The 23,930-nt window shown below is 46.5% G+C and overlaps 1 protein-coding gene across 1 annotated transcript in view; it reads left to right on the top strand.

Annotated features, from left to right (window-relative positions):
* The window catches only part of LOC137562461 (probable carboxypeptidase X1), a 114,239-nt gene that overhangs the window by 25,778 nt on the left and 64,531 nt on the right, over window positions 1-23,930 (top strand). The window contains exon 3 of the mRNA XM_068273827.1: window positions 22,023-22,132. Within this exon, the coding sequence (XP_068129928.1) occupies window positions 22,023-22,132 (110 nt within the window). The remainder of the gene's footprint in view (window positions 1-22,022; window positions 22,133-23,930) is intronic.

Below are 23,930 nucleotides of genomic sequence, written 5' to 3' on the forward strand. Positions count from 1 at the left end.
GAAGACCTGTGCACGGCAGCTAGCCCCTATTCTCTCCTCCATCTTCAACAAATCCATCCAGGAAGGCAAAGTTCCAGCGTGCTTCAAGAGGTCCAACATCATCCCTGTCCCCAAAAAGCAGGGTGTCTCTGACCTCAACAACTTCAGGCCGGTGGCTCTCACATCCGTCATCATGAAAACCTTTGAAAGCATGGTTCTGCCCCTCCTAAAACGTTCCACTGAGGCACAGCTGGACCCATTCCAGTTTGCATACAGAGCGAACAGGTCCACCGATGACGCCATAAACATCTGCCTGGAGCTCGTCAATGAACACCTTGACAAACCAAACTCCTACGCCAGGATCCTCCTTCTCGACTTTAGCTCAGCGTTTAATACCATCAGCCCCCAAATACTTCAGGAGAACCTGGCTGGCCTCGGTGTCCACCCCACCCTATGCCATTGGATCACAGACTTCTTGAGCAACAGATCCCAGGCCGTCAAGCTTGACACCATCATCTCGCAGCCAAGGACCACCAATACAGGTGCCCCCCAAGGATGTGTTCTGTCCCCATTCCTATTCTCCCTATACACCAACAATTGCAGGTCCACAGGGAACTCTGTCAAAGTCATCAAGTTTGCTGATGATACAACAATAGTTGGCCTCATCTCTGGAAACGACGAGCAAGAATACCGCAAGCAGATTGACAGAATCTGCCTCTGGTGCAGGGAGAATGGCCTAGTCCTCAATACTGCAAAAACAGTGGAGATGATTGTTGACTTTAGAAAACATGCTGTCACCCCACCTCCAATCTGTATCGATGGTACGGAAGTGGAAAGGGTTCCCTCTGCACGCCTTCTAGGCACTACAATCTCCAAGGACCTAACTTGGAAAGCCAACACGTCCTCCACTCAGAGGAAAGCCCAGCAGAGGCTATTCTTCCTACGCCAACTGAAGAAGTTTGGGATGGCCCGGGAGCTTCTGACGAGCTTCTACACAGCCACAATTGAATCTGTCCTCTGCTCCTCCATCCTCGTCTGGTACGCCGGCTCCTCTGCCAGCGACAGGCACAAACTACAGAGGGTCATAAGATCAGCAGAGAAAATCATCGGGAAATCACTCCCCTCACTAGACCAACTCTACAACTCCAGACTTTGCTCCAGAGCTCTGAGGATCGTAAATGACCCATCTCACCCAGGCTTCCGCTTCTTCCAGCGGCTCCCGTTGGGCCGGAGATTCCGGTCCATCTACACCAAGACTGCAAGACACAGGAATAGCTTCTTTCCCTCAGCTGTAAACTCTTTGAACTCTATGAACTTCTTACCTGGCCCATTCGAGTAGCACTCGGTAGCACATGACTGCACTGCCACACATCTTACACTTTACATATTTGAGCTCTAACTTGTGTTAATGTTTATGGTTAAATCGCTGTATCTGTACTGTTTACTGTATTGTTTTTGTACTGTATTGTATTGTATGTCTTATTGCACACCTAGCCCTGTACATGCCAAAACCAATTCCGGGTACGACCTAGTCGTGCTTGGCGAAATAAATGATTCTGATTCTGATTCTGATTCTGATATTTACATAGAAAGAGGGACAAAGTCCTGAAAGAGGGACAAATGAGGGTGAAAGAGGGACAGAGGGACAGGGCTCCCAAAAAGGGACTGTCCCTCCGAAAAAGGGACAGTTGAGAGCTATGTTGTTATGTATCTTTAGTTTATCTTTAGTTCAAGAAGTAAAGTGAAAACCAGGAAAGAAAAAAATAATATGTAACATTATATAATACTAGTAGACCTATGCGTGTTTAAAAAATGGGCTCTGTGTTTCTGGACATGCGAGCGGCCGCCGCCCGCTCAACGCGTACATCAAAAAAGGGCGTCGGGAAAAAAGGGCGCGTGGTGTAAACGATAAACAGTATTATCGTTTATTGAAATATTGTGTAGAATTTCGTTTAGAAATAGTGTTTTAAGAATTTATAAATCACTAAATAATGTGTATGAGATCGGCAATTCTTAAAACGTTAATCTTCCCTATTTGTAAACTGAAACTTATTTTAACGTTTGTTAAAAACCCTCCCTGTACCTCTCCCTAACCCCTAGACCCCCTGTTGGTGCCTAAACCTAAGACCCCCCTGTTGGTGCCTAAACCTAAGACCCCCCTGTTGGTGCCTAAACCTAAGACCCCCCTGTTGGTGCCTAAACCTAAGACCCCCCAGTTGGTGCCTAAACCTAAGACCCCCCCTGTTGGTGCCTAAACCTAAGACCCCCCAGTTGGTGCCTAAACCTAAGACCCCCCCTGTTGGTGCCTAAACCTAAGACCCCCCAGTTGGTGCCTAAACCTAAGACCCCCCAGTTGGTGCCTAAACCTAAGACCCCCCTGTTGGTGCCTAAACCTAAGACCCCCCAGTTGGTGCCTAAACCTAAGACCCCCCTGTTGGTGCCTAAACCTAAGACCCCCTATGGATAATAATGTTTTACAGACATTAATAAATAAAAAATGTAAATAATAAAATGTAATAAATTTTTTTGGGTGGATAATAATGTTTTAGAAATGTTTTATAAATAGTGATTTAGTATCTTTATAAACGTTATTCGTCACGGGCTCATTTTGTAAAGTTAAATCATCACAAACATAGTTATAAATCCTTAAAATTCTCCGGGCGCCGTTTGTTAAAACGTTAATAATCTCCGGCGCCTTTTGCTCCCTGTTCGGCGCCCGATAAACGATATTTTTAATGGGAGTGAATGGGGCGCCCTTTTTGTCCACTTGTCTCATGCGCCCAAATCTACTGCTTCCCCGCTCAACCACTGCACATCCAGCCACCTGCTCAAACGCCGCACACCCGGCCGCTCACACACCGCCTGCTTGGCTCCCTGGCCCCGTCCTCCTGTCTCTGGGTCCGTGCTGCACACACGCGCAGTAGCAAACCGCACGGACAACGCCACAGAGACAGGAGGCACACGCAGGGACACAGGGGTTTTATTATAGAGGATACAGTATAGTCTCCAATTTCCAGCACCAGTGGTGCCAGACATATGTGCGTGCCGGTTGCGTGACCAACCAGCCTAAAAATCACAACCCCCCCAAGCAGCATTAAATGCTCATCGAGCCTCTAGTGACGTCATGTAGCTCCGAGCGGGCTCCTGGTGGCTTTCTGGTGCACCTACCTTGGCTGCGCAATAAAGGTTTCCGTAACACCTCCAAGTTGTCCACTCATGTTGCATATCTGTGGATTCATGGTGCCTTACTGAATGCAAATATGCAATCCATTTTCAGGGGCGTAACTCGAAATCACTGGGCCCCCCTGCGAAACTTTGGATGGACCCCCTTCCGCCAAAACAAATCTGCAAATCTTTGTCTGTAAAACTTTGTATGATTCCTTATCAGTGGCTGAGCAGATGCAGTCATTGGAACAATTGTGCAGAGAGCAGAAAGCTTTTTTCTCTTCTTGCCCTTAGTTGCCAGTCTCTCAGGACAGGGCCCTTTGCGGCTTCTGGGCCCCCCATGCGGCTGCATCCCTTGCAGGGTCTATTGTTACGCCCCTTCATTTATTGATATGTCTGATGGGCTTGGAGAGATCAGCTTGCCAGGAATTCTGCCAAGATCTCTCTACCTGAATAGGGCTGCCCCCAGCTCAAATTGCTGCAAGGCTGGACTTTGCCTTCCTTCACACTTATCCTTGTGGTTTTTGATTGCGTTTCTTCAAAAAAAAAGTGTGTGGTTTTTGTGTGTTTTTCTATACATGTTTACAATCTTATTTTACCAATAAAGTTAATTTGCATGCCATTGTAGGTAATTAGCAAAACATTTGCATGCAAAAAAATTCTATGGACGATGTGAAAAAAAAAAGCATGGATGCAGGCGGTTTTTTTTTTCTGCAGAAAATTTGGGTGAAAAAATTCTCACAAAAACGCATGTGAAATGTGATACCATTGACTTGCATTAGACGTGTATGGCGAACACAAACTTGCAAAAATGCAATTCGCACATGAATTCTGTCATGTGTGAAAGAGGCCTCGATGATAACGGTACTTCTGCACATAACAGGTACAAGGCTATTCTTAAAGTGGACCTGAACTCATCTGTGACTAAACACAAATTGTAATTTGATTTCCCCCCTGTGTCACCTGACTGGTACGGCAGATAAGCAGATAAGCTCAATTGAAAGCGCAGGATGTTAACCTTGAAAGCAGGACATAGACACACTGTAGATTTATTGCAGGATTTGTATCGGCTGTAACAAAGACATTTTTCTTATGCTATTGCGCGTCTTTTAGAGTACAGAGGAAGTTCTGAGTTTGGGTCCGCTTTAAAGAGAGTCTGAAGCGAGAATAAATCTCGCTTCAGACCTCATAGTTAGCAGGGGCACGTGTGCCCCTGCTAAACCGCCACTATCGCGCTGCTAAATGGGGGTCCCTTCACCCCCAAATCCCCTCGGTGCAGCGGGGGAGCGCTTCCTGGTTGGGGCAGGGCTAACCACCGCAGCCCTGCCCCACGCGCGTCTGTCAGCGCATGTCTCCGCCTCTCCCCCGCCCCTCTCAGTCTTCCTTCACTGAGAGGGGCGGGGGAGAGGCGGCGATGCGCCGCTGATAGACGCGACTGGAGGCAGGGCTGCAGCCGTTAGCCCTGCCTCCAGGAGCGACCAAGTCTGCGACCAAGTGTTGCAGTGGGGGGTTTGGGGGTGAAGGGACCCCCGTTTAGCGGCGCTATAGCGGCGGTTTAGCAGGGGCACACATGCCCCTGCTAACTATGAGCTCTGAAGCGAGATTTATTCTCGCTTCAGAGTCTCTTTAAAGTGATTAAAAATGAAATTAGGACCGCCATCCTGGGATGCCTGGATAGAGAAATCTAATAACTACATCCTACTTCCCCTCCAATCCATGCTGGCAGTTATAAAACTGTGATGTCATTTCCTATCTGCTCAAACCTGCTAGAACTTAGACACACCAGATTTGCCGTGATCGCTTGAGTTTACGGCTAACCGGTAAAAACAAAAAATATCCCCTAGGGAGTACTCACCTCGGGACGGGGAATCCTCCTCCGTTCTGTGGATCCTGAGCTGGGACACGCGAAGTGTGGCCTCCACATGCAGACGTGTCTTCTCCATCCTGCTCAGCCTCCGATGGAAATGGCCAAGCCTGATTGTTTCTGTGGCACTGTGCAGGTGCTGAGTGGGACCCATCCGAGGTGAGTATCCCATAGGGGCACTTTTTTTTCGTTACAGGTACAATTTAAAGAGGCACATATAGCAAGTAGTATGCATACCTCCCAACTTTTTGAGATGAAAAAGAGGGACACTTAAGCCACACCCCTGCCACACCCCTGATCACACCCACGCCACACCCCTAGTCATGCATACCATAAAGATTTCATAAAAAAACTATGTTGTTTTATAATTTAAACCACACTGGTCCTTTCTATCCTGGTTCATTTTCCTTCATAGTAACATTTTAAAATTAGTAATATATCAATTTAAAGGATGGGAATAAAGTCAATCAAACACATTTTTTGTAGAGAAATATATATATTTACAGAGAATACAATTACAATGAGGAGGAAAGAGGGACAGAGGGACAGGACTCCCAAAGAGGGACTGTCCCTCCAAAATAGGGAAAGTTGGGAGCTATGCGTTTGTTGTAAACTATTCAGGTTACCCACTTTTATGTTAATTTTCCTGGTTTCAGCATCAGAAACACCCCTTGTTATATTGCTATGTATTGGTATGTAACTCCGCCCTCCAATTGATGCTTAGCCTAGGCTGTTTAGCTATGCGGAATTCAGCTCCCAGAGCATTCTGGGAGACCAGGCATTATTTTCTCAGATAAAAAAAAAGCATTCCTCAGTGCAGCACCTGTCAGGACTAAAAATGTTGCCTCCTGTGATAAGTTTTCAGAATGTAAATCAGGGAGAGGAAAGATGTTACAATGGGCAAACGCTGACTAAATAATCTGTAAATGGAACATTGTAAAAAAAAGCAATTTTATCTATTCTGTTATTCTCACTACAGGTCCTCTTTAATTTAGCGTGCATACATAGTTCTGGACAATGACAGGGATCTCGGTTCTCCATACCACAGTCTAGGACAATCTGAAGGGTTGGCCAGTTAGCTTATGAATGTGTCCTTGGGATGTGGGGAGGCTGTAGGTCAGGGGTCAGGAACGTTTTTGGCTGAAAGAGCCACAAACGCCACATATTTTAAGATGTAATTCCGTGAGATCCATACAATACGTTTCAAACTGGGACAGTAGGGCTCCCCGTTGCCATGGTGATATGTATACAGTTGATTCTCCAGGCAGCGGAAGTGTCAGACACGTCTTCAGCTTTTCTTGGGTTTCAGCAACATCAGTAATTTCCGAGAGCCAGACAGGAGAAATACCGACTAAGGCCTAGTGCACACCGAGCGGTTTTTAGAGCGATCCGCCAGCCGCATCCGCCTGGAAAAACGCTTGGCTAATGTATTGCAATGGGATGGTACACACCGGGGGTTTGAGGTTTTTGCCAAGCCGCAAACGCGCCTCCTGCTGCACGTTTGCGGTTTTCGGAAGCGTTTCTAGAGATGAGCGTAATGACGTAATTACGATTTCGCGAAATTTCGCGTAATTAGTGTAATTACGATTATGGCTGTAAGTACATAATCGTAATGAAGAAGGATTTCGCGAAATTTCGCGTAAGCGTAATTTTCGCGTAATTTTTGCATTACAGTCGGTATTACGAAATTAATGCGTATGGCCATGCTCCCAAGCGGAAAAGTTGACGCATGTATCAATGTTAGGTAGCCACCGACTTTAAGGGTTAATAGCAAAGCCCCCTTAAATGCTAAGGGCTTGTTTCCACTGTTGCGACGCGATTTCGGCCGCATTCCGACGCTTGTAAAAACGCATGTGGATGCGTTTCCGCATGCGTTTTTACCCGCGATTTCGCATGCGATTTCGCATGGCAGGGTGCCATGCGAAATTAACCATGACACTGCCAGGGCAAAATAAAATTGAAAAAGGTGCGAAATCGCGGGTAAAAACGCATGTAAAAAACGCATGCGTTTTTACTATTAAATACATTAGCGGCGATTCGCATGCATTCCACTCGCAGGTGAATTCGTTGGCTCTTTTGTGCGTTTTTTTACCGCTGAAAAAAACGCACCTCAACAACGCTACAGTGGAAACAGGCCCATCCACTTGCATTACATGTGCGAATCCGCATGCATTGGACGCATGCGGATTCGCGATAGTGGGAACGAGCCCTAAGAGCCTCAAATTTGGAGAATATATTAAGGAGATCAGAAGGAATAACAGGAAAAAAAAAATTTTCAAAAAGAACTTATAGTTTTTGAGAAAATCGATGTTAAAGTTTCAAAGGAAAAATATATACATTTAAAAACCCGCCGACTTTAACGGTTAATAGCAAAGCCTGCTTAAAGTGTAGGAACACCAAATTCCCAGGGTATATTAAGGGGATCAGTGGGAATAAGAGGAAACATTTTTTTTTCAAAAAGACCTTATAGTTTTTGAGAAAATCGATTTTTAAGTTTCAAGGGCAAAAATGTCTTTTAAATGCGGAAAATGTGAGTTTTTTTTGCACAGGTAACAAAAGTGTATTATTTTCATAGATTCCCCCAAGTGGGAAGAGTTTTACTTACTTCGTTCTGAGTGTGGGAAATATAAAAAAAAAACAACGTGGGGTCCCCCCTCCCAGACCTCTTTAACCCCTTGTCCCCCATGCAGGCTGGGATAGCCAGAATGCGGAGCACCGGCCGTGTGGGGCTCCGCACCCTGACTATACCAGCCCGCATGGTCCATGGATTGGGGGGTCTCGGAAGGGGAGGGGCAGCCAAGCTTTCCCCTCCCCCTACGAGCCCTTGTCCAATCCAAGGACAAGGGGCTCTTCTCCACCTCCGATGGGCGGTGGAGGTGGAGGCCGCGAATTCCTGGGGGGGTTCATGGTGGAATCTGGGAGTCCCCTTTAAAAAGGGGTCCCCCAGATACCCACCCCCCCTCCCAGGAGAAATGAGTACTTGTACCCCTTACCCATTTCCTTTAAGAGTTAAAAGTAAATAAACACACAAACACTTAGAAAAAGTATTTTAATTGAACAAAAAACATAACCACGAAAAAAGTCCTTTAATATTCTTAATTAACCATTAATACTTACCTGTCCCTTTAAATAAATGATCCCTCGCAATATCCTCGGAAATGTTCTATCAGTTACAATGTAACAAAGTTATTACAATGTAACAACTTTGTTACATTGTAACTACGCCGCACCCGACGTCACTCGCCGCTCAGCCGCCGCAGCAATTACGCGTCCGTGCAGGACGCTAAGTCCCCGCAGCTCCTGCTGTCCACCCCGCCCACATCTGTCACCCACATGTCACCCACATGTGGGAGAGGCGGGGAGGGCAGCGGGGCCGGCGGGGACTTAGCGTCCTGCACACCCGACAGAGCTCTGAGCTATATAGCTCAGAGCTCTCTAAGCATCTTTGTATTTTGGCTCCAAGGAGCCCCATTGGTCCTTAGCAGACCAATGGGGTTCCTTCTGATTTAAAGGAACCCCATTGGTCTGCTAAGGACCAATTGGGCTCCTTGGAGCCCAAATACAAAGATGCTTAGAGAGCTCTGAGCTATATAGCTCAGAGCTCTGTCGGGTCCGTGCAGCACGGACGCGTATGCGGCGGCTGAGCGGCGAGTGACGTCGGGTGCGGCGTAGTTACAATGTAAACTATAATCAGAGAAAAAGCATGTGTGCATCAACCAAGTGAACCTGACAAATCTGGCTTTGCAAATTTGGCCTATTGGCTAATCACGAGACATTGCTCATGCAAATAAGCATTTGCTTTCGCATGCCTAAATATGCAGGGTCAAAACCAAAAACGCGCACAAGTCACCTGCCCCACCAGGAATGCCAACACACTGGACCACTGCTACACGGTCTTGAAGGGGGCATACAAAGCCACCCCTTGGGCAGCACTAGGTTCATCGGACCACTGCCTCATACACCTGTTACCAACCTACAGGAGACGCCTGGAGACTTCGAAACCGGTCCTTAAATCCTCCAAAGTGTGGTCAAGTGAAGCTAAGCTACAACTTCAGGCCTGCTTCGACTGCACAGACTGGCAGACCCTGGAATCGCCAAACTTGGACGAATGGGCAGAAAATGTTACCTCATACATTAACTTCTGTGAGAATCACTGTATTCCAACGAAAACCTTTAAACTCTACCCTAACGACAAACCGTGGTTCTCAAAAAAACTACGGAAACTGCGCAGAATCAAGGAGGACGCGCACAAGTCAGGCAACCGTGATGAATACAGAAGGGCAAGGAATGACCTGAACAGAGAACTGAAAGCTGCCAAGAAGAGCTATGCAGATAAACTGGAACAGAACCTCTCCTCTAACGACTCACGAGCTGTGTGGAAAGGGCTCAAGGCCGCCACTAACTATAAGCCCCCCCCGCAGCATGCAACACCGAGCGCTGTGCTCGCCGAGAATCTCAGCGAATTTTACTGTAGATTTGAGAACCAGACTCCCCCAGAGCCACGAGGACCTCCACCCCTCCCTGCCTCTGAGACCCTGAGAACAAACTCGCCCCCTCCACCGGTGAACGAGGCTGATGTTCTGCATCACTTGTTAAGGCTAAATGTCAGGAAAGCCTCTGGCCCGGACGGTGTGTCACCAGCCTGCCTGAAAACCGGCGCTCGACAGCTCGCTCCCATTCTTTCCTCTATCTTCAACAAGTCCCTTCGGAGCGGTAAAGTCCCCGCTTGCTTTAAGAGGTCCACCATCATCCCTGTCCCCAAAAAGCAGGGCGTCGCCGACCTTAACAACTTCAGGCCCGTGGCACTTACATCAGTCATCATGAAGGTTCTTGAAAGTATGGTGCTCCCCCTCCTCAAGCTCGCCACTGAGGCCCTGCTGGATCAGCACCAGTTCGCATACAGAGCAAACAGGTCCACCGACGACGCCATCAATATCTGCCTGGAGCTTATCCATGAACACCTGGACAAACCCGGCACGTACGCCAGGATCCTCCTTCTGGACTTCAGCTCAGCGTTCAATACCATCAGCCCCAAAATACTTCAGGAGAACCTTGCCACACTTGGGGTCCACCCCACTCTGCGCCTGTGGATCATGGACTTCCTCACCAACAGATCCCAGGCCGTTAAGCTAGGCACCATCTCCTCTCAACCTCGGATTACAAATACAGGAGCACCTCAAGGGTGTGTCCTGTCGCCATTCCTGTTCTCCCTGTATACGAACGCCTGCAGATCCACAGCGGAATCCGTCAAAGTGATCAAATTTGCTGACGACACCACCATCGTCGGCCTCATCACCAAAAATGATGAGGAAGCGTACCGCCACCAGGTTGAGAGCATCTGCCAATGGTGCAGGGAGAACGGGCTGGTCCTAAACACGGCAAAGACTGTTGAGATGATTGTTGATTTTAGGAAGCACGCCAACCCCCCTCCTCCAATCCGTATTGATGACAAAGAAGTTGAAAGAGTTCCCTGTGTACGACTTCTGGGCACAATCATCTCCAACGACCTGAAATGGAAGGCAAACACCTCCACCACCCAGAGGAAAGCCCAGCAGAGGTTATTCTTTCTCCGCCAACTGAAGAAGTTCGGTATGTCCCCAAAACTTCTGACCAACTTCTACTCCGCTACGATTGAATCTGTCCTCTGCTCTTCCATCCTAGTCTGGTATGCCAGCTCCTCCGCTAGCGACAGACACAAATTACAGAGAGTCATCAGATCAGCAGAGAGAATCATCGGTAAACCGCTACCTGCTCTGGACCTCCTCTACCACTCAAGGCTGCGCTCCAGAGCTTTGAGGATTGCAAATGACCCCTTACACCCAGGAAACCGGTTATTCAGCCAGCTCCCTTTGGGCCGGAGGTATCGGTCCATCTACGCCAGGACCACCAGACACAGAAACAGCTTCTTCCCCTCAGCTGTGAACTCACTGAACTCTCTCCACGCACTCCCCACTATAACGTGATTTTGTGATTATAGAAGAATTGCGCGTTTTTTTCGATTGTATGCTTTCTCTGTATGTAATGTGTGATATAGTGCTGTCGATCCTTCTGATGTTTTCTGTGTGCCCTATCCTGCTTTCTCTGTATGTAAATGTGTGATATAGTGTTGTTGATCCTTCTGATGTATTCTGTGTGCCCTATACTACTTGCATCCTGTACGTGCCAAAACCAATTCCGGGCACGACCCAGTCGTGCTTGGCGAAAATAAAGATTCTGATTCTGATTCTGATTCTGATTCTGATTCTGAAAAACCGCAAAACAATCGCCCTGCGGGAATTAGTTCATGCTATACAGCACTATCCAGGGGCGCCACGAGGAGGCTTCCCATTGCCCCCATACAACCGGGGGGCCGCGGGGGTCCCAGGCACTCTCACCGCCTGGAACCCACACAGCGGCACCCCGGAGGTGGAGGCCAGGGGGTGCAGGCGATCTCCCCAGCGTGGCCAGCGCCGGGAAGAGCCGCCCGCACACACCTCCCAGGATTAAAAACAGGCACTTACCTCAACGTCCATTGCGTTCTGCTATATGCGCATAACCTGGGCGCGACACATAAGGGGCGGACAGGCGCAAATAGCCTGCTCCAGGGCTCTCACCTCCTAAAACAAGCCACTCACTACCTGCCCTCAGAAGAAAGAAATGCAATGCTAACTATAATCAGAGAAAAAGCATGTGTGCATCAACCAAGTGAACCTGACAAATCTGGCTTTGCAAATTTGGCCTATTGGCTAATCACGAGACATTGCTCATGCAAATAAGCATTTGCTTTCGCATGCCTAAATATGCAGGGTCAAAACCAAAAACCGCAAAACAATCGCCCTGCGGGAATTAGTTCATGCTATACAGCACTATCCAGGGGCGCCACGAGGAGGCTTCCCATTGCCCCCATACAACCGGGGGGCCGCGGGGGTCCCAGGCACTCTCACCGCCTGGAACCCACACAGCGGCACCCCGGAGGTGGAGGCCAGGGGGTGCAGGCGATCTCCCCAGCGTGGCCAGCGCCGGGAAGAGCCGCCCGCACACACCTCCCAGGATTAAAAACAGGCACTTACCTCAACGTCCATTGCGTTCTGCTATATGCAATACATTGTAATAACTTTGTTACATTGTAACTGATAGAACATTTCCAAGGATATTGTGAGGGATCATTTATTTAAAGGGACAGGTAAGTATTAATGGTTAATCTATATATATAAAATCGGATGTATGTATGTATGTGTGTGTGTATGTGTGTGTGTATGTGTGAGTGTATGTGCCGCGATCACTCGAAAACGGCTTGACCGATTTGAACGAAACTTGGTACACAGATCCCTTACTACCTGGGATGATATGTTCTGGGGGTCTTGCGGCCCCCCTACACACGTGGGCGGAGCTACAAACAGCAAATCAGATTTCACCCATTCAAGTCAATGGAAAAAATGTAAAAGGCTGCCATTCTCACAGTAATCAACCCAGAGTCCCCACACTTGGCACAGTTGGTCACTTGGTGGCAGAGGTTATGAATCCAGGAAAAGTGGGAGGAGCATAAAACAGCCAATCAAATTTCAGCCATTCATTTTAAATGGGAAAATGTAAACTGCAGCCATTCTTAGACTGTTAATCACAGGGTTCTCAAACTTGCCACAGTTGGTCACTGGGTGACTGGGATTAAGATTCAGGGAAGTGGGAGGAGCCTACAACAGCCAATAAAAATTCACCTATTGATTTTCAGGGGGAATATTTAAACTGCTGCCATTCTTACACTGTTAATGGCAGAGGCTTCAAACTTGCTACAGTTGGTCATTGGGTGACTGGCGTCCAAATTAACTAAAGGGGCGGGGCCACCTACAGCCAATCAGATTTCCTTGGTGGATAAACTGCTTCCATTCACACATTTTTGATGCCAGGAACCTGAAAGCTCACAAACTTGGTCACTGGGTGACTGTGTGTCAAGGTTACAAAAAGTGGGCGGAGCTAAAAACAAATTTCACTGGAAAATATAAACTGCAGCCATTCTTACACTGTTAATGGCAGGTCTCTCAAACTTTGCACAGTTGGTCACTGGGTGAATGAGATTAAGATTTTGGAAGGTGGGTGGAGCCTACAAAAGCCAATAAAAATCACCTTTTGATTTTCAAAGGGAATATTTAAGCTGCTACCATTCTTATACTGTTAATAGCATATGCCTCAAACCTGATACAGTCAGTCATTGGGTGATTAGGGTTCAAATTCAGAAAGGGGGCGGAGCCACAAACAGCCATATTTGTTTATTTTTCAATGGGAATATACAAAGTATTGATACCAAGGACCCCAAAGCTGATAAACTTGATAACTGAGTGACTGTATGTCAAGGTTAGAAAAAGTGGCCGGTGCCAACAACTAAATTTTTAACATGGCAGGGTTCCCAAACTTTACACAATTGGCCACTGGGTGACTGGGATGAATATTCAGAAATGTGGGTGGAGCCTACAACAGCCAATCAAAATTGACCTATTGATTTTCAAGGGGAATATTTACATTGCTACCATTCTTACACTGTTAATGGCAGAGGCCTCAAACCTGATACAGTCAGTCATTGGGTGACTGGGGTCCAAATTTGCTAAAGGGGTGGAGCCACAAACAGCCAATCAGATTTGTTAGATTGATTTCAGCCGTTCGCTTATTGGCAGGTTTCTCAAACGTGACACAGTTGGCCACTGGGTGACTGGGACTAATATTCAGGAAAGTGGGTGGAGCCTACAGCAGCCAATCAAAATTTACCTTTTGATTTTCAAGGGGAATATTTACATTGCTGCCATTCATACACTCTTAATGGCAGAGGCCTCAAATCTGGTACAGTCAGTCACTGGGAGACTGGGGTTTAAATTCTGAAGGGAGCGGGCCAAACACAGCCAATCAGATTTGTTTAATTTCAATGGTAAAATGCAACTTATTTATGCCAAGGACCCCAAAGCTCATAAACTTGGTCATTGAGTGACTGTATGTTAAGGTTAGAAATAGTGGGCGGAGCCAAAAACAACTAACTTTTTACATTGGAAAATATAAACTGCAGCTTTTCTTACACTGTTAATGGCAGGGTTCTCAAACTTCCCACAGTTGATCACTGGGTGACTGGGATTAATATTCAAAAAAGTAGGTGGAGCCTACAAGAGCCAATCAAAATTCACCTACTGATTTTCAAGGGGAATATTGAGACTGCAGCCATTCTTACACTGTTAATGACAGAGGCCTCAAACCTGCTACAGTCGGTTGTTAAGTGTCTGGGGTTCAAATTCAGTAAGGCCTTGTTTCCATCTGTCCGCTTCTATCCGCTTTTTTTCAGCACATCAATGTTACAGATTGATACATGTTGCTGAAAAGCGGACAGAAGCGGACAGAAGCGCATAGATGGAAACGAGGCCTAAAGGGGCAGAGCCAAACACAGCCAATCAGATTTCTTTGCTGCATAAACTGCTTCCATTAGCAGAATTTTGATGCCAGGAACCCAAAAGCTCACAAACTTGATCACTGAGTGACTGTGTGTCAAGGTTACAAAAACTGGGTGGAGTCAAAAACAGATTTTTCTGGGAAATTGTAAACTGCAGCCTTTCTTCACTGTTAATGGCAGGGTTCTCAAACTTTGCACAGCTGGTTTCTGGGTGACTGGGATTAATATTCAGAAAAGTGGGTGGAGCCTAAAAATGCCAATCAAAAATCACATGTCTGCTTTTCAAGGAGAATATTAAAATTGCTACCATTCTTGCACTGTTAATGGCACAAGCCTCAAACCTGGGACAGAGCCACAAACAGTCAATCAGATTTGTTTCATTTCATGGGAAAGTACAAATTATCGATGCCAAGGACCCCAAAGCTCACAAACTTGGTCATTGAGATACTGTGTGTCCAGGTTACAAAAAGTGGGCGGAACCAAAACCAAATTTCACTGGGAAAATATAAACTGCAGCCATTTTTACACTGTTAATGGCAGGGTTCTCAAACTTTGCCCAGATAATAATAATTGCAGTATTTGTATAGCGCCTTTCTCCTGTCGGACTCAAAGCGCTTGCGAGGCAGCCACTAGAGCGCACTCAGTAGGCAGTAGCAGTGTTAAGGAGACTTGCACAAGAAACTCCTTACTGAAATAGGCGCTGGCTTACTGAACAGGCAGAGCCGAGATTTGAACCCAGGTGGTCACTGGGTGACTGAGATTAATATTCAGGGAAGTGGGTGGAGCCTATAATAGCCAATCAAAATTCACCTGTTGATTTTCAAGGGGAATATTTAAATTGCTGCCATTTTTACACTGCTAATAGCAGATGCTTCAAACCTGCTACAGTTGATCATTGGGTGACTGGGGTTCAAATGCTGGAGAGGGGGTGAAGCCACAAACAGCCAATCTGATTTGTTTCATTTCATGGGAATATACAAATTATTGATGCCAAGGACCCCAAAGCTCACAAACTTGGTCATTGAGTGTTTGTGCGTTAGGGTTAGAAAGTGGGCGGAGCCAACACCAGTCAAATACATACACAGGCAACGCTGGGTCATCAGTGGGTGGAGACAAATACAAATTTCCCTGGGAAAATGTAAACTGCAGCCATTCTTACACTGTTAATGGTAGGGTTCTCAAACTTTGCACAGTTGCTCACTGGGTGACTGAGATTAATATTCAGAAAAGTGGGTGGAGCCTACAAAAGTGAATCAAACTTCACCTATTGCTTTTTAAGGGGAATATTTAATTGCTGCTATTTTTGCACTGTTAATGGCACAGGCCTCAAACCTGGTACAGTTGGTCATTGGGGTTCAAATTCAGAAAAGGGGGTGGAGCCACAAACAGCCAATCAGATTTTTTAATTTCAATGCAAATTATTGATACCAAAGACCGCAAAGCTCCCAAACTTGGTCATTGAGTAATTGTGTGTTAGGGTTAGAAAAAATGGGCGGAGCCAACACCAGCCAAATACATACCCGGGCAACGCCGGGCAATCAGCTAGTTAAGAATATTAAAGGACTTTTTTCGTGGTTATGTTTTTTGTTCAATTAAAATACTTTTTCTAAGTGTTTGTGTGTTTATTTACTTTTAACTCTTAAAGGAAATGGGTAAGGGGTACAAGTACCTCTATACTCATTTCTCCTGGGAGGGGGGGTGGGCATCTGGGGGACTCCTTTTTAAAGGGGACTCCCAGATTCCGCCATCAACCCCCCCCCCCCCAGGAAATCGCGGCCTCCACCGCCCATCGGAGGTGGAGAAGAGCCCCTTGTCCTTGGATGGGACAAGGGCTCGGAGGGGGAGGGGAAAGCTTGGCTGCCCCTCCCCTTCCGAGACCCCCAATCCATGGACCATGCGGGCTGGTATAGTCAGGGTGCGGAGCCCCACGCGGCCGGTGATCCGCATTCTGGCTATCCCAGCCTGCATGGGGGACAAGGGGTTAAAGAGGTCTGGGAGGGGGGAACCCACGTTGTTTTTTTTATATATTTCCCACACTCAGAACGAAGTAAGTAAAACTCTTCCCACTTGGGGGAATCTATGAAAATAAAACACTATTGTTACCTGTGCAAAAAAAACTGACATTTTCCGCATTTAAAAGACATTTTTGCCCTTGAAACTTAAAAATCGATTTTCTTAAAAACTATAAGGTCTTTTTGAAAAAAAAGTTTTTCCTCTTATTCCCACTGATCCCCCTAATATACCCTGGGAATTTGGTGTTCCTACACTTTAAGCAGGCTTTGCTATTAACCGTTAAAGTCGGCTGCTTTTTTATATTATACGGAGCGTTACGGTTTAACGCAAAATTACGGTATGGTTTAATGCGAAATTACGGCATGAACGAAACGCGAAATTTCGCGCTGAAAATTACGCTTACGGTATTTTCAATTACGATTTTAATGGCAATTACGCTACCGTAATTTCGCATCGTAATCGCAAATTTCGCATGCGTAATGATAGTAATGCGAAATTATGAAAATTTCGGCTCAACTCTAAGCGTTTCGTCCTCAATGTAAAGTATAGGAAAAACGCAAACCGCTCTGAAAAACGCTACTTCAGAACGGTTTGCCAGGCGTTTTTGTTACAGAAGCTGTTCAGTAACAGCTTTTACTGTAACATTATGTGTAATCTGCTACACAAAAACGCACCCAAAACCGCTAGGTATGTTTAGAAAACCTCTCTAAACATACCTAGAATCGCTCTGAAATCAGCTCCCAAAACCGCTAGCGTATTGCGGATCTGCTAGAGGTTTTGGTGTGCACTGGGCCTAACAGCTTGTACAATTAGCTAGCTGACTTGGGGATTGATTCACTTTGTAGGACAAGATCCCTGCACTTTGGCTCAATAGGCTGCCTGTCAAGTGACAGGAAGCCTATTGGGCCAATCAAAGTGCGGGAATCTCGTCCTACACAGTCACTGGACCTGACCAGGTCCAGAGTGTGACAATTGGAGCAGCTGTTCCTTTTGGGGGGAGCGCAAGTAAGTTAGTAGTGCTACAGCAGTAGCGCTGCCACACTAAGCTGCGCTGCTTGAGCAGTGTAGCTTAGTGAATCAACCCCTGCTGATTTGTATGTGAGCCAGATGTAGCCATCAAAAGATCCACATCTGGCTCACGAGCCATAGGTTCCCTACCCCTGCTGTAGACACACTATGGCCTGGTGCACACCAAAAACCGCTAGCAGATCCGCAAAATGCTAGCAGATTTTGAAACGCTTTTTCTTCTTTTTCTGTAGCGTTTCAGCTAGCATTTTGCGGTTTTGTGTAGCGGTTTTGGTGTAGTAGATTTCATGTATTGTTACAGTAAAGCTGTTACTGAACAGCTACTGTAACAAAAACCGCCTGGCAAACCGCTCTGAAGTGCCGTTTTTCAGAGCGGTTTGCGGTTTTCTTATACTTAACATTGAGGCAGAACGCATCCGCAATCCAAAATCTGCAGCAGCCCGGGAGTATGCGTTTCTGCAAAACGCCTCCCGCTCTGGTGTGCACCAGCCCATTGAAATACATTACCCTAGCGGATCCGCACCCGCAAGCGGATCGAAAAACGCTGCCAAACTGCTCTGGTGTGCACTAGGCCTAAAAGCGCTTTCTGAGAGCTTTTCTAACCATCAGAGCTTATTGAGAGTTTTTTTTTTAAAAAACTTATCCATTGACTTGTTTTAAAATCATGGTAAAATCACTGTAAAATCATGTCAAAATTGACGCAATCGCGATTTTTCAAAAAATTCACGATCGTAGCAATTTTACCACGATTTTACTGCTGCAAGTCATTGGGAGTGTTTTTTTTTTAAAAAACGCTCAGAAAGCTCTGATTGTCAGAAAAGCTCACAGAAAGTTCTCACGGCGTGTCTACAGCCTAACTGGAATGCCTGGAGGAAACCCGGGCAAACATGAGGATGACATACAATCTCCATACAGTTGGCCGGGGTCTCTCACATAGGCCCGGATTTACATCACAGAAGCCTATAGGCACTGATGTTCTGGCATTTCAGACTTCTCCCTCCATGAGCCTATAAACCCCTGATGAACCCCTTACTTCCCTTGCCCATCATAGGTCGCTACAGGTGCCTCTAGAGAAACCTCAGTATTAAGTAGCTGGAGGTGCCCCTGGCTGGAGAGATTTCCTGTCAGTGGAATGCAGAGAGCAGGGGGAGTAACCCCTCATTTACACTCTCATCAGGACTCTGCATAGGGAAGGAGGGAGGGAGGTGCTTGGGGAGGGGAATGAGCTGCCTTTCCATGATCATGCGCCTGTAAGCACGTGCCTAAACTGCCTTGTGGTAAAGCCGGCCCTGCTCTCACATGAGTGGCATTGCTTCCTGACCTGTTTCTCATATCCTCTGCTTCACGAGACTGTTGGGAAATTTCCACTCCTTTGCCGGGAAATCACAGATCTGCTTTGTAATCAGGAAAGGCCTGGAGGGGGTCCATGAAGGGTCGGGTGATTCAGTCAGGTTGGGGTCACACATTGTGCACACATGTTCAGATCGCTGTGTATCCGTCCAGACCTGAGACCACAGCGGAGGTGAGTCACTTATTTCATAAGCAGGATAATGGCTGGAGACATCTTCACACAGTGACTACAGGGAGATCCTGGGCATAATGCAAGGCACAGTGCCTCAGCGGAAGCCAGCTGTAGCTTACACAAAGTCTTCTGAACCTTGTGCCAGTAAATGTGTATTGTGTGATCATATAAAGGATGAGGCTTATCATAAACACCTGCAGCTGTTTACAGGGAATGGCGACCTTATATTGCTCACAACAATAACTATCTTATTATAAATACTAGTAGACACAAGCCCGTTTTAAAACGGGCTCTAGGTCTAGCTTTTAACAGTGCGCATGCACGCACACCAGCACGCGTGCGCAAAAGCTGCACGTGCACCCACCGCTCGTGCGCGCGCTCACCTGTCTGTAAAAAAAAAAGCACATACATTGGTAAAAAAACAAACAATCTAACAAAGGAAAAAAAAAACAGCTCACAAATCAGTCAAAAAACCCCAAAACCTAGCACATAACTTGGTAAAAAAAAAACAGCACACAAATCTATAAAAAAAAAAAAAAAGTAACCAAATCGGTAAAAAACAAATAGTACACAAATCAATTAAAGATAAAGAAAACTCCCAAATCAGTAAAACAAAAAAAATAGAAAGTACACAAATCAGTTAGAAACTTCCACTCCTCACACCACCAGTAAGGGCCCGTTCACACTGCTTGCGTTTCCAGCCGTGTTTTGGAAACGCGTGCAGGTGGCCAAAACGCACGACATCAGACATTGCATAGAGTGCACTGTCTGATGTTCACACTGCATGCGTTCCGGACCTGTGCGGTCCGGGAACGCATGCTGCACGCAGATTTTGCAAAAACGCGTGGCTGTCCCATTCACTTTTCAGTGATGGGATCAGCCACGCAACGCACACAAACGCGGATGGCCATGCGTTCGTACACGTTGCGGTCCGCACGTGTTCCGCACGCATGGCCATCCGCATTTCTGATCTGAACGAGCCCTAAGACTACGATGGAATTCACCATGGGATTAGTTTTACCAGCCATGAACTTTCCATCCGATAATGCCCAGCATGAGCTCTGACCTGGCCAGTGCTGGTTGCGAACCTCTGTGTCCCGTGGGGAACTCCGGTTCCTGAATGTGGCCACCACGGCGAACTCCATGCCCACTGACCAGCTGGCTTCAGGTCAGACATCATGCCGGCCATTATAGGATGGAGGTCTGTTCCTGGTGCACCTATGCCAATATCGAACTTCATCTCTGTTGGGCACCGTCACCCGTCCACCATTCCTCTTTACTTGGAAATCCCTTTCATGGATACTAACTACTTCACATCGGGTACACCCCAAAAGACCTGCTGATCTGAAGATGGTTGGGCCATCTAGCCCTGCCAGGGTCACTCAGATCATTATCAGCATCTAATAGACCAGAAATATTCAGGCTAAGCCCGTCCTATTTTTTCATACTATTATTATTATTATTATTATTAATTGTATTTATAAAGCGACAACATATTACGCAACTATCAGGTAAAGTGTTTCCTACAACCTCCAGTCCAATTTCACACCTACCTGGATTGGTAATCAGAAATGATTTAATCATGGACATCCAATCGGACTTTGGCAAGTTCTGAAAATAATTTTAAAGCATCAAATGAACACCTAGGCCCATATGCAATTAACTTTTTCACCTGAGTTATCTCCTAGGAGATAATTTTCATCTTCTCTTTAAACTAACTTTACAGCATTTTACAATTGACAAAGTACCCAAAAGTTAGTGAAAAGGTACTTTCAAATTTATTTTGAGTGTTTTCTTGCTTGCTGGTGGCTTAAAAGGCATTATATGACAAGTTGTTAAAAATATCACCTAGGAGAAAACTCAAGAGAGAAAAGTGAATTGCATATGGGCCCTTGTGTTGTGTTATGCTTAATCCACAGTTGCTGGTTAGTGGGTGGAGCTACATGGAGAAGCCTATCAGAAAAGGAGAGCAATCTTAACCACCCTAGCGTTACGGACGAGCTCAGCTCGTCCATGAACGCCGAGGTGGATTGGTCCGGCTAGGAGCGGTCTTTTTTTACAATTTTTAAAAAAAAACAAAACATGTAGCTAGCACTTTACTAGCTACATGTTGTATCTGATCGCCGCCGATCCGCTGCTACCCGCCACAAAAGAGGGCCCCAGACCCTCAGCGCAGCCTGGCCAATCACCGCCAGGCTGCGCTATGGGTTGGATCGGGACTCCCCCTGACGTCGATGAGGTCATTCCGATCGTCGCCATAGCAATAAGGGAAGCCCCAACAGGAAATCCCGTTCAGAGCGGGATTTCCTGTTAGGTATTATCGCCAGCGGCGATCGGAGGGGTGGGAGGGATAGCGCAGGGATCGGGCAATCATGTAGCTAGCGCTTAAAAAAACCCACCCGTGGCCTAAATGCCAGGGTGGTTAAATTCACTCCATCCATGTTCTGCATCCTACTGCTCCACTGAGGGTACTATCTAGATTCACAATGATGAAGGGGATCCTCGGTGGCCTGAAACAATTGTCAAATGATGTGTTGACTTGCATTAAGGAATAAATACTCCTACAAATTTACCCTGGTGTGCTAACCAACCTTGGACTTTGCTACTTGTACTAGGTATTTTGCTTGGCACCTTGGTTATGCACCCAACCTACATAAAGTGTGCCACTTCCAAAACTCCTGACTACTTTCCTCTAGATATAGGGGGTGCACTTTTGTGGCAGATGTTGCGATGGCCACATTCGTTTTGGGTGGGGTAATTCATTGTGGCTGCAGTCCTGGCAGATGGGTCTCCTGGTCACTGGGGTCACCATGGGTGGATAAAGAAGAAGGTATGAACTTAGGTTGGTTGGGGGCTTTAATTTTTGCTAGAAGCTCCATGAGTTGTAGTTACTGGAAGTTGCTAACTTCTCTAGGTATAAGTTTAGGGCCTTCTACCTCTATGGAATCACTGCTGCCGCTGTCAATGTTTTTACATCTTATCTAAAAAAAATACATGTTGTGCAATTCAGTGTTATTTGCTGATGGGAAATTGCCTGCTTGCTTTTGCAGACTGCCCTCCACTAGGACTGGAGTCTTTGAGGGTCTCTGACACTCAGCTGCGTGCCTCCAGCATCAAACGCTACGGCCTGGGCTCCCACCGGGGGCGCCTCAACATTCAGGTGAGATGGTCGGGAAGCCAAATATATGGCAACAGAGAAAAACATGTGCAAGAAATGGTGTACTAGAAAGAAGCTGCACCTACAAGAAATTAGGGAAAGTGCGTCTGCTTCTAGAGGAGGTCAGTGGAAGTGTTGGTGCTCCTGGAAGTTTTTTGTTCCTTGCTTTTACAAGATATCAGTGGAAGCATTAGGTCTCCTGCTCCTAGAGGGTGTCAGAGGAAGTCTTGGATCTCCTGCTCCTAGAGGAAGTCAGTGGAAGTGTTGAGTCTCCTGTTTCTAGAGGAAGTCAGTGTAAGTGTTGGATCTCCTGTTTCTAGAGGAAGTCAGTGGAAGTGTTGGATCTCCTGTTCCTAGAGGAAGTCAGTGGAAGTGTTGGATCTCCTGTTTCTAGAGGAAGTCAGTGGAAGTGTTGGATCTCCTGTTCCTAGAGGAAGTCAGTGGAAGTGTTGAGTCTTCTGTTTCCTAGAGGAAGTCAGTGGAAGTGTTGGATCTCCTGTTCCTAGAGGAAGTCAGTGGAAGTGTGGAGTCTCCTGTTCCTAGAGGAAGTCAGTGGAAGCATTAGGTCTCCTGCTCCTAGAGGGTGTCAGAGGAAGTCTTGGATCTCCTGCTCCTAGAGGAAGTCAGTGAAAGTGTTGGATCTCCTGCTCCTAGAGGAAGTCAGTGGAAGTGTTGAGTCTCCTGTTTCTAGAGGAAGTCAGTGGAAGTGTTGGATCACCTGTTCCTAGAGGAAGTCAGTGAAAGTGTGGAGTCTCCTGTTCCTAGAGGAAGTCAGTGGAAGCATTAGGTCTCCTGCTCCTAGAGGATGTCAGAGGAAGTCTTGAGTCTCCTGTTCCTACAGGAGGTAATTGGAAGTGTTGAATCTCCAGCTAATTTTGCCCCTAGAGGAGGACAGTAGAAGTACTTATAATTTTATCCCCAGAATAGGCCAGTGGAAAGGCTGCTGCTTTTGCCTCTAGAGGAGGTCAGTGGCAGTGCAGATTCCCGTTCTGAGCCTGTAGGATCATGTTTATTGAGACCGCACTGTATACAACAATAAGAGCCAACCAGCCCCAAGAGAGGACCAGCATCACTCATGCAGTGAGGAGGTTTGGATTTAATCTGTTGTGCCACCCCATATCAGTCCACATATATTGATATAAGGGATTGCTTCAGCTCCATAGTGTATGTTCAGCAGATTTGGCTAATTGTGAAACTGCTGAGCTCCGCAGGATGATGATATAGAGGAGGATTAGTCACCACATGGCATGTTCACCTCCGTACTCAGAAAACACTTTCCACTCTCGCTAACTGGAAACCTGCTGAAAATAGACTCCTAAGCTTTCAAGGAAAATCTGAGGCTCTTCTCAATTTATGAAGTTTCTCAGTAACTTTTCATCCCAACTTTCTCTTGTAATTTTCTTCTGAGAACATTTAAACTTTTTATTACAAGAATACACATAGATACATGATTTAAAAAAAGCTGGCTTCCAAAGAAATTTGTAGGCAATACACACCAGATAACACTAGGCTAAATTGGATGATCGGGACCATCTTGAGAATCCATTGTGCTAGCAGGTGTTTCCTAACATTGCACACCAGATCTTTAGAGCGATACCCGACCACATTGTTCCTCCTTCGCCCTGCCCAACAGAAGCCACTTGTCCAACATGCCATGGTCCCTTCTCCCTTCTCCATGGAAACAGATGTGTCCATCAGCTGTAGCCATGGGATGCGTCCGTACAACGCTCATACACCGTAGTGATGTCCGAAGGATGGAACTCGTTCCTGATGGGCGACACTGATTGAGTGAGTGTATGTA

Source organism: Hyperolius riggenbachi, chromosome 1 (genome assembly GCF_040937935.1).
Source record: "Hyperolius riggenbachi isolate aHypRig1 chromosome 1, aHypRig1.pri, whole genome shotgun sequence".
Lineage (NCBI taxonomy): Eukaryota > Metazoa > Chordata > Amphibia > Anura > Hyperoliidae > Hyperolius > Hyperolius riggenbachi.